We start from the raw sequence: 10901 nt of genomic DNA on the forward strand, positions 1-10901 counted from the left end.
ACGGGGGTGGGGGTGGGGGGGAGCTGGAGTATCCCTTGGCAGCCTGGGTGAAATGCATGGAGCATGTGTTCAGGGGGTGTTCCAAGAAAGGGAACAAGGACTGCAGCGACGACCTCAAAGAACAGCCTGAGCTTGCTTTTGCAAGTGGGTGCCAGGCCCCGTACCATCCCTCACTCTCTCATCCTGACCAATCACAGCAGGAAGGAGATGTAGGTCCTCACAGGACAAAGAGCTTCTGCCCTCCTCAGAACGAGTGGGGTGTAAAGGAAAGGGGGCTGGCCCTGGCAGCTGCCTTCTCTTCTCTGAGCTTGGAAGCCTGCTGGGCTAAAGGACCCCCAACCCAAGGCATCCTGGAGTGTGGGCAGATGGAACCAGGAGGGGGCAGGTGGCAAAGGCACCTACATCAGTGAGGGCTACTAAGCCACTCCCACCTCCAGCTGTGGAGGACAGGTGGGACCCAGGAAGAAGCCAGGCAGTGCCAGCACAGAATCCCCCAATAGTCAGGGACCAGACTGTCATTCCAAATGTCATTTTACTACTGGGACAAGGGTGGTTCTGGGAGGGGGCTAAAGCCGAGGTAGGAGCCCAAGGCTAGGAGCCCCAGCTTGGAGGCCTGCCTTTCAAGGGAGAGGGAACTTGGCAGACTTAGGCCCCCAGGACCACACAGGTTGGCCCTATCCTAGGGAGGGCACAGGACTGCTTGCAGGTCCTTGGGCAGGGAGCCAATAACTGTATCGATGTACAGCTGAGCCCGCTGCAGTGTCACCTCCTTCACAGGGAGCTGGTGGCCCTGTGCCCGTACCTGGAGAGACAATGGTGGTAAGGGGTGGACATACTTCTGGGCTGGCAAGAGAGGGCAGGAGAATGCAAGGTGGCTTCTCACCAGCTTCTCCCGAAGTTTCAGGACCAGGTCGACCACTTCCACCTCTGACTTGTCCTTCATCCAAGCTTCGATGTTCTGTTAGGAACATTTCCGTCTGGTTCTCCTCTCCAAGCCTCCCACCTACCCTGGGCCTGTACCTGTCCCCCCCTCTGCCTTCCCTCACCGCCTCACAAATAGCTTCCAGGTGCAGAGCCTCCAGCTTCTGGGCCATCTCTTTGTGTCGTTGCCGATACCAGCCATCAAAATGGGGGGACTTGAAAAAACGCCTGTGATGGTGAGAGGCAGCTGAGGAGCTGACCTAGTGAACTTGGGGGTACCCTCAGCAGCCTGTTCCCCACCTGTAGAGACCCAGCCAGTCGCCCTTGAGGATGCAGGTGAGCTGAGGTCCCGCATGCTCCAGGCTTCGCAGGAAGTCGTCCTGGCGGAAGGGGCAGATCTGGGGGGGGCTCTGAGACAAAGGTCACATGAGCTGGGTGCTACAGAGCCGTGCACACAGAGTCCTCCTCTTCGGCTACATGGGACCCTCCCTGGAGAACATACCTAAAGATCTTCACCCCACCCTGCTTGGGACAACCCTTCAGGAGTTCTGTTGGTGCCCCTCCTTGCAATTCTAATTTCTCTGCCCTATGGGGGATGCCTGACAGGCACAGAGTCAATTTTGTGCTCTGGTGGCTCTGAATCTCAGCCACCCCCTCTGTTACATGTGGACACCTGCCTCTGGCCTTCCCTTCTTGGTATGGGGACTAAATTGACCCTCCCCAGAAGTCCCTGGACTCCACCTTCCAGGGTGTGATGTTCTTCTGTAGTGGCATGAGACTGGCCATGTAGTGCTCCTGGAGGTAAGAGACAGGCAGTGAATGGGAGCCACAAGCCCTGTCACAGGCTCAACAATCACTAACCCCTAATGTGTCTCCCTCATGCCTATAGCTGGCACACTCCTGCCTGCTCACCAGAGGGATAATGAAACTCTGCGTGAGTTCTAGAAGGTGCCGCCTCAGCAGGGCACTCTGCACATCCCATGGCCGCTTCTTCTGTACGCCCTGCAAGAGGAAGCAGGGGACTGAGTCTCAGCACCTACTGGTACCCTGTGTCCTTCACACCACACCAAGTCCCTGAGTGCAGGCCCTACCCAGTAGGCTGTACCTTGAGCAGTCGTTTAAGCAGCACTTTGTCCCGGTGGAGGTGGGCCGTATATGAGGTGTAGAGGCCTGACGGGAGGTCAGAGCTGTGGCTGTCCGTTCAGCCTCCCTCCCACACCCCCACAGCTCTACTGATGATGAAGATGGTGGCCTAATCTACCTACAGCCCCATTCCCTTGACAGAACCTGCACATCTCTCACCCCATCCAACTCAAGGGACCTGCTAAAGAAGGCAGTGTCCCCCTACCTGCCATTGTGAGGCCTCAATAGAAAGAGTCAGAAGGCCTGGCCAGTCAGTGGGGACTGAAGGAATCTACCAAGTGCAGGACAGGCCTTACCGGAGTGGATGGGGCTGCAGCCTAAGGGCGAGGCACAGACCTGGCTTGGTGTCCAGGGTCTTCAGCCGTGAGGGTTTTTTAAGCTTGACCTGCTTAGGTAGGTCCCCTGTAAAATGCATCCAGTAGCCAAGGCTCAGTACCCACAGCTCTGCCTGAGATGTGCTCAGAGATGTTGGGAAGAGAACCCCACCTGGTCCCAAGCTGGTGAGGCTCACAGCCCCCAGACTTCTCACCTGACATCTTGGGCTCCCCAATTCGGAGGACATGAGGCCAGTGCTGGAGTGTTTTGATAAAGAAAGGGTTTGTGACTCCCAGGACCACGTTTGGTCTAGAGAGAGAGAAAAGAGAAGAGGCAGAGACAGGCCTAGGGCAGGCAGTGTGTGAGCAGGTGCGAGGACATGTACTTACGGAGCCTGGGTTCGAGTTGTGAGCTCCTTGAACTCACTGTCGTGAATGGTGAAGTAGGGGCGGAAGTCGCAGCAGAACTTCAGGGGCTGTAGGCAACTGTGGGAGAAAGGCAGCAAGGACTGTGTAAGGCTAGGGTAACCAAGCACAGCCATGCCAGTCTAGTGGGTAAAGTTTGTACCTGGTTAGGGCTAGTACCAGCTCTGAAGACACGTCAGGTGAGGGAGCCAGGACCACCAGGGGCTCCCCAAGAAGCATGAGCTCCCACAGGGTCTGCACGTGGGTCAGCACTGGCCGGAAGCACCTGATGTAGTCAGGCAGCTTTGTTACAAAGGTGCTGTCGTGAGCATAGGACAAACTACCCCTCCCAAAGGAAGGATGGTCCCAGTGTAAGTGATAGCTCAGGCCACCAGAGTCATTACCCATGTCCTGACAGACCACCTGAGCAACCACTGGCCTAGGGGATGTGGCCTGGACCCTGCTTGTGAGGGCCTGGAGATCCTGTTGCAGATCCAAAGCCAATCTAGGGCCCTGCTGCTACTATTGCCTCTTTAAGGATGGTTTAGCCAGGCAGTGGTGGCACACACCTTTAATCCCAGCACTTGGGAGGCAGAGGCAGGTGAATTTCTGAGTTTGAGGCCAGCCTGGTCTACAGAGTGAGTTCCAGGACAGCCAGGGCTATACACAGAAACCCTGTCTTGAAAGAAAAAAAAAAAGAATTATTTATTTATGTTATGTATATGACTACACTGTAGCTGTCTTCAGACACATCAGAAGAAGGCATCAGATCCCATTACAGATGGTTGTGGGCTACCATGTGGTTACTGGGAACTGAACTCAGGACCTCTGGAAAAGCAGCCAGTGCTCCTAACCACTGAGCCATCTCTCCAGCCTACTATTGCCTCTTATGCCTCCAGACTAAAGCCCTGGCTCCAGTTAGGCCCAAAATGGAACAAGATAATCTCAAAGTCCAGGTTCCTTCGAAGACACCTAGAAAGGCACAGAGAGCAGCCTCAGAGAGCAATGTCTCCCTGGTAACCTCTCTAGGCACAGAACCTTCCTGGCCACAAAAACTACCTTCCCCCATTTGCCCTAAGTCAGACACTTGGGCACAGGTTTCTTCTTGTGTGCAAGTGTCTCGAGGGTCACTCAGAAAGGCAGTCTCTCTTGGCAAGTTGTACCCTGCATGACAATAGTATATGACTGCGGCACCCTACAGAGCTCACCTAAACAGATCCAGTTCATGGACACTAGTGAGGACGACTGGAGCTGGCAGCAGGTTCTGAGAAGGGAAAGGAAGGTAGGTCAGGCCCAGAAGGCTCTGACGATAACCCTGCAGCCCCTACTCCTGCTGTTCCCCTCCATACTGAAACATGCTGGCCACCCCCATGGCTTTGCCTAGGTTTGGCCACCCACAAAGTAAGCTGGTGAGGTAGAGACAACCGCCCAGCCTAGGAACAGAACTCAGGTAAGGCCCACCTCCCTCTACCCCATTTCCCACCTCTTGATCACACTGCTTTGGAGGACTGGATTCTAGCTTGTCCACCCTGGATGGGATGCGCACCTGGGGAGGAAGGAAAGCCGCTGCCAGGAAGGGAGTAGAGCAGCTCCACCCACCAACACCAGCAATGCTTACTCTTCAGTGGACCCTCACCTGGATGACAACTCCCATGATAGGTAGGTTCAGGGTCTGCCCAGGCACCGGGGCTGGCCATTGGTCGATCTCATTACAAACTGTGGACACAGGTGGCCAATGTCAGGAACCCTCCCATGAGGCTGACATGAGTCTACCTTGGCCACATCTGATGACCACTCACCTGCTTCCAGGCAGGGCGCCAGCTTCTCAAAGTATTCAGGCGCAATCAGGCTTAGGAGCGACTGAAACAGCCGGACGAACGGCAGGCGGGACACCAGCACTAAAGACTGTGATGAGGCAGGACCAGTCAGAGGGCATTCAGCTACAGACATCACTCTATAATTCAGGAACCCATGGCTGGCCGGGGCAGCACATCCTTGCCACCCCATTGAACAGCTGCCACAGAATAGCCCTAACTCATGTATCAGGACTGGACAAGAAAAGGCCTGATGCCTTTACCATAGAGTAGATAGCCTCAGCTAACAACGTGACTAGGACAAGACCCAGGGCCTTCAGAGGGAAATGTGGACTAGCTAAGTTCCTTACCCTGGCAAGGTGATGAGATCAGCAAGACTCGAGGAGCTGAGATATTCTGGACCCAAGGACAGATCTCAAGTGCCATACTAGGCAAGGAAGGGCTTCAGGAAGGACTGGGCCCCATGATGGCTTCTCCTTGGTCCTGCTACCCAGGAGGACTGCAGATGGGTAAGAACCCATGGGGGCTCAGGACTCCTCACTTGCTGGTCTCTGACTATCTACCATTTGCTACTTACCCACAATACTATTTCACAGGGGCAGGCAGCTCACCTTCTGGAAGTAGCCCCTCTTCACAGAGCTGTCCTTCACCTGTCTGAAGTACACATAGCCCAGGTAGTGTGCTGGCTCCCTCTGTAAGGAGTGCAGTGTTAGTCATGCATACTTAGGGCATTAGTTAGATCCAGGGTGACACAAGCAAAGGTCATTAAGGAAGAAACCTAAGGCTGGGCAGGGTGGCACATGCCTTTAATCCTAGGACTCAGAGAGTTAGGGTTAGAAGGCAAAGGTAGACGGATCTCTGTGAGCTCAAGACTAGCCTGGTCTACATAGTGAGTTTCAGAACAGCTAAGGCTATGTGGGAGACCCTGCCTTTAATAAAATAAAAAAAAGGGAGATCCTAGAAGGCACTTGCCCCTGAGACTAGGGCCTGCTGCCCTCTGCCTAGCACAGTGGGACTTAGGATTCCCTAGTTCAGAAAGTGGGCTGATCCAGTCTAGGGAACATCTGCTGATACAGAAAGAATTTAGCCAATATGAGACAGCTCCAAGACCCCTGGAAGGCCCTTCAGAGTTTTGCTCATTGAATCACAGCTTGCTTAGCCATACAGATGCCCAGCATGGGAGATATGATGCACAGAATCAACCTTAGTGATCCTGGTGAACCCCATAAGAGCTGGCCTAGGTGCAGACCCCCAGGACAGATTCCGCAGTACCTTTAACCAGCAGGACAGATTCATTGACCTCACAGGATGAGCCTGGTCAGCACTTCCATCACACAAAGCCCAGGGGCCTTAAGAGGAAGTCCACAGCCAGGAGCACCCCTGGGAAGGAAGACACAGACCAGAGAGACACCCCACTACTTACCTGCAAGGCCAAGGGGGCCTTGTTGTTATATGACTGATCGTCCACATGCCAGAGGCTCCTTTGTCCTCCACACTGACGCATACGGAAACTGAACTGAGTGTCTCCCAGGCATCCTGGAAAGAAGTGGTCCCACCATACAAGTCACGGTGGAAGAATCTCCTCCCATTTTCAGGGGTGAGGGTATGGTATGAGGGGGTACCGGGTTGGCTTTTGTTGTCACAAATGCCCACTCAGGGGCAAACAGACTTGAGGATGTTTCCCAACAGACTTCTAACCTAATCCTACACACAACACAAGGGCCTTGCATGAATCAACACGAAAAACCACTTTCAGTTTCCCTGCAGGAGTGTGACTCAGTCTGCCCGGGACAGGAAAACACACTACACAGTGCTCACGGGACAGCTGCTGTGATGGCGTCAAGGAGACCAGATTGACCAGATATACGGCTGTCCGTGGGTTTTAGAGAACCTGGCTCCCTTACTTCAGCTGGAGCTCTGGTGAGGGCCCATCCTTATAGTACACTGATGGCGGCCTAGATACCACTGGCCTGAGCCCTGCCGTCTTTTTGCCCACTACCTTCCGTGGAATCCCAGAGCGAGGGTCCAGGACATGTGGGATCACCTACCTGAGTGGGAGTCTGGGAAGGCCAGGTAGCAGATGCTGCTTTTCTGAAACAAACAGAACCCAGTGAGGGCTGACTCATTCCCAGAGACCTCCATTCCCAAGAAATCCCCAACCTACCTCCTTGTCTGTGAGCCGGAAGTCACTTGGGTAGACTAGCTGCAGGGGAAGACAGAGCACTTGGTGACCCTGTATCTGCCTTAGTGACATGGTCCATTAAGACAGCTCAGCAGGGCCACGGGCATGTGCTTGCTAGGGCAGGCAATCCTTCTGGCCTCCCGGTGACCTCCTTCTCTTCTACACACTGTCTTACATCAGACCCTCTTCTCCATGGCCTTCACCCCGAGTGTATACAGTGTGCTTGCTAGTTTTCTATCAACTTGACACTAGCTAGCCAGAGTCATCGGGAAGAGTGACTCTCAGTTGGGAAGTCTGGCCAGTAGGCAAGTCTGTAGTGCAGGCTCTTAATTAGTGAATGACTCGGGAAAACCCAACCTGTAGTAGGTGGTGCCACCCCTCGACTGGTAGTTCTGGGTGATACAAGAAACCAAGCTGAGGGTAAAGATTTGGCTCAGTGGGCAAGAGCACTGACTGTTCTTCCAGAGGTCCTGAGTTCAATTCCCAGCAACCACATGGTGGCTCACAACCATCTGTAATGGGATCTGATGCCCTCTTCTGGTGTGTCTGAAGACGGCTACAGTGTATTCATGTAAATAAATATTTTTTTTTCCGAGACATGGTTTCTCTGAATATCTCTGGCTGTCCTGGAGCTCACTCTGTAGACCAGGCTGGCCTCGAACTCAGAAATCCGCCTGCCTCTGCCTCCCAAGTGCTGGGATTAAAGGCACTGTCACTGCCCGGCTAAATAAATCTTTAAAAAGAAAAAAAAAAGGAAAAAAAAAAAAAACAAGCTGAGAACTGGAACGGTGGCACAAGCTTTCATAGTAGTACTTAGAGGCAGAGGCCATGACACTGAAGAGGGTTCTGTGTCAGGTGACCCTCTCCCTCAAAAAGCCTCATTTATAATAATGAAAGCAAGGCAACCTGGTCTACACAGTGAATTTTAGGACAGCTGGGGCTACAGAGTAAAACCCCGTATCAAAAAACAAAAACAAAAACAAACAAACAAAAAAAACCCGCCGGGTGGTGGTGGTGGTGCATGCCTTTAATCCCACCACTTGGGAGGCAGAGGCAGGTGGATTTCTGAGTTCGAGACCAGCCTGGTCTACAGAGTGAGTTCCATGACAGCCAGGGCTATACAGAGAAATCCTGTCTCGAAAAAACCAAAAACCAAACCAAAACAACAACAACAACAAACAACAACAACAACAACAAAAATGTGCAAATATGGAAGCCTGTGAGAGTTTGCATGTATGCAAGGTCCTATAGAGGTTGGGAAAGGACATTAGAGCTCCTGGAACTGGAGTCCCTGGGTCTCCCTGCCTCATCCTCTTCCTCCTCTTGTCCTCTGGCCACGGTCTCTGCCTTCTGAGTGCTGGGATTGAAGGTATGGGCCACTATGCCTGGTCTTATCCACACATTTAAAAACAAGTGGTGATGGCCACACGTGCCTTTAATCCCAGCACTTGGGAAGCAGAACAGGCAGATCTCTGAGTTCAAGGCCAGCCTAGTCTACAGATCAACTTCCAGGACAAACAGCTACAATAGAGATAGTCTCAAATAAAACAAAACAAAATAGACAAACAAAGAAAAGACAACAAACTGAAATGATGGTACATGTCTTTAACACTAGAACTCTAGAGGCAGAGGCAGGTGGATCTCTGTAAGTTCAATGGTAGCCTGATCTATATAGTGAGTACCAGAACAGGTAGGGCTACAAAGTATGACCCTCCTCCACTCCCCCAACCCCCAAAACAAAATAAAAGAAAGAAATGATTGGGTAGTGATGGCTCATGCCTTTTAATCCCAGCACTGGAGAGGCAGGCTGATCTATGAGTTCAAGGCCAGCCTGGTCTACACAGCAAGTTACAGCCAGGGCCACACAGGAGAAACCCTGTCTAGGTTTGGGGGGACCACTGCCACTACCAAAAACTGTAAAGGAGGTTCTGAGATTGTGAGAGCTACCTCCTGGGAGGCTATAGACACCACAGGAAAGGATTTCTTTGGACATACTGGCCAGAGGACACCCCAGATGGACTGAGGTGGCAGAGCCAAGCTCAGGCACCCATCTGCTGAGGGTGGCCATGAATGGTTGCTGGAGTTCTGAGTATTACAGGCCCCAAGTTACTTACCCTCAGTTTCTAGCAAAGGTTAACTCCCACAGGACAAGAGCCTACATTTGCATTTGCTTTTATGAACCAAGAGCTGAGCAAAGACACCGCACGTCCTGTCTGGTGATGGCTGCTCAGAACTTGATTGGTTGATGAATGAATGCATCAATAGGAAAGGGTCACCTGAAACAGAAATGTCTTCAGTCTCACTGCCTGCTTCCCATCCTTACTTAGCTGAGCCTGGGTTCATCTCCTGGAGGCAAATTGCCTTTCTTCCACATCCCTATACCACAACCAATCCTGGGCTTCATATAACTCAGTCAGGTTGAGCTGTGAATGAGTGCAGGGCAAAAAGCTCTTCGGAAGTCTGTAGGACCCTGAGATTTCTAGGGTGAGGAGGAAAATCAGGAGGCAAACATGATGAGGGTGACATGCATGACCCACTCCATAGACTCACTGCTGGGGTTCTCCATACAGTCAGAGATTGGGAAAGACTCAAGTCACTGCTATGGGACATTTCAAGTGTAGCTGTGGGTCTCTAATACTCAGCTAGCTGCAGTCCAACACCTACTGTCCAGCAAAGGCTGAGGAGTCCAAGTTCACACAGCCTTTAAGACTACCTTCAGGCCAGGCATGAAGACGCATGCCTGTATATGCCCAGCATGTGAAAGGCAGACAGGAACACTGCTACAAGTTCAAAGCCAGCCTAGCCTAAAGAGCGAATTCCAAGCAGCCAAGTCTATATAGCCAGATGCTATCTCAAAAAACCAAACCAAACCAAACCAAACAACCCCCCCCAAAACACGAGCCTGGGGGCATAGCTATCAGAGTGCTTGCCGAGCATGCACAAAACCCTAAGTCACCCCAGCACCCCATAGGCTCAAGTGTGGTGGCACAAGCCTGTCATCCCAGCATTATAAGGTAGAGACAGCAGGATCAGGTCATCCTTGAATACAAAATGAATTTGACATTAGTCTGGGCTACAGGATACCCTGTATAAAACAACCCTCCATCCTTTCTCCAAAAAAACAAAACAAAACAAAACAAAACAAACAAAACAAACAAACTTTGGGACTTGCTTAGAATTAAGTTTCTAAATGGTTATCTTTTAGAGAACAAGACATGATAATATATGGGGTGGGGTAAGGTTTATCTATTTGAGACATTTAAATAATGTCCCTTTAAATAATCTTGGCCGTCCTGGAACTTCCTATGTAGATCAGGCTGGCTTTAAACTCACAGAGAGCAGTGATGGCACATGCCTTTAATCCCAGCACTTGGGAAGCAGAGACAGGCAGATTTCTGAGGCCAGCCAGGTCTACAGAGTGAATTCCAGGCCAGCCAGGGCTATACAGAAAAACTCTGTCTCAAACAAAAACAAAACAAAAATCCTCACAGAGATAAGCCTGTCTCTGCCTCTTGAGTGTTGGGATTAAAGGTGTGTACCGCCACATCAGGTTTTCTTTCTTTCTTTAGTTAAAGGAAAAGTCTCTCAATTTCTGTTGTGATTCTACAGGAAAGAATTTATACAGCAGAAAGTGGGGCTTTTCAACCAAGGGTAAGTCACCTCTCCTCTGTCAAGTGGTGCCATTTACAACTGCCAACAGTGTCTGTGCTGAGAACAATGTGTGGGAGGCGGAGGTCTCCCAGGAGCCTTAGACTCCCTCCTAAGCATTGTACCTCTCTTGTCTAGAAGGTTTTAGACCCCTAGCCTCTCAGAGATCATATGGGTCACAGCATGTCCCAGCCACAAAGGTATGCTGCCTCAGCTGTCTCAAGGGTCAGTTTTCAGCCTTACCTCAGCTACACTCACAACCTCTCAGGCTCTCATGGGTCCCTCTGAGAGTGTGGTCTGCCTCTGACACACCTCCATCTACATGGACCTCGTGTGGAAGGATGCTCAGCACCCTGCTTTGGGTCAAGGGCCTTTAGAACATAGGCATTATCTTGACTGGACCTGCCAAAGGCTTGACTGAGCCTGTAACATCTTCTTCTTCCTCCTCTTATCTTTCTGGTGGTTTTGTGGCTT

General features: G+C 51.6%; 1 protein-coding gene across 5 annotated transcripts in view; it reads right to left on the bottom strand.

The window, feature by feature from the left end:
* Positions 1–513: 513 nt before the first annotated feature.
* Positions 514–10901, bottom strand: part of Dennd6b (DENN domain containing 6B) — a 12183-nt gene continuing 1795 nt past the window's right edge. Inside the window, exons 1-20 of one of the 5 annotated variants that reach the window (XM_031352664.1) lie at positions 8894–9030; positions 6762–6800; positions 6646–6688; positions 6021–6133; positions 5209–5289; positions 4583–4688; positions 4420–4499; positions 4267–4329; positions 3992–4047; positions 2947–3069; positions 2769–2864; positions 2594–2688; positions 2401–2466; positions 2027–2091; positions 1834–1923; positions 1663–1716; positions 1222–1331; positions 1047–1149; positions 884–958; positions 514–802 (exon numbers count right to left, since the gene is read on the bottom strand). In XM_031352664.1, coding sequence (XP_031208524.1) covers positions 680–802; positions 884–958; positions 1047–1149; positions 1222–1331; positions 1663–1716; positions 1834–1923; positions 2027–2091; positions 2401–2466; positions 2594–2688; positions 2769–2864; positions 2947–3069; positions 3992–4047; positions 4267–4329; positions 4420–4499; positions 4583–4688; positions 5209–5289; positions 6021–6101 — 1467 coding nt within the window. In that variant the 5' untranslated portion in view covers positions 6102–6133; positions 6646–6688; positions 6762–6800; positions 8894–9030 and the 3' untranslated portion in view covers positions 514–679. Of the gene's footprint in view, positions 803–883; positions 959–1046; positions 1150–1221; positions 1332–1662; positions 1717–1833; positions 1924–2026; positions 2092–2400; positions 2467–2593; positions 2689–2768; positions 2865–2946; positions 3070–3991; positions 4048–4266; positions 4330–4419; positions 4500–4582; positions 4689–5208; positions 5290–6020; positions 6134–6645; positions 6689–6761; positions 6801–8893; positions 9031–10901 lie in introns of those variants that run through there. The other 4 variants (XR_004113350.1, XM_031352649.1, XM_031352643.1 and 1 more) reach the window with 4 other exon arrangements.

The sequence above is a fragment of the Mastomys coucha genome, unplaced genomic scaffold, assembly GCF_008632895.1.
Source record: "Mastomys coucha isolate ucsf_1 unplaced genomic scaffold, UCSF_Mcou_1 pScaffold11, whole genome shotgun sequence".
In the NCBI taxonomy this organism is placed as follows: Eukaryota; Metazoa; Chordata; class Mammalia; order Rodentia; family Muridae; genus Mastomys; species Mastomys coucha.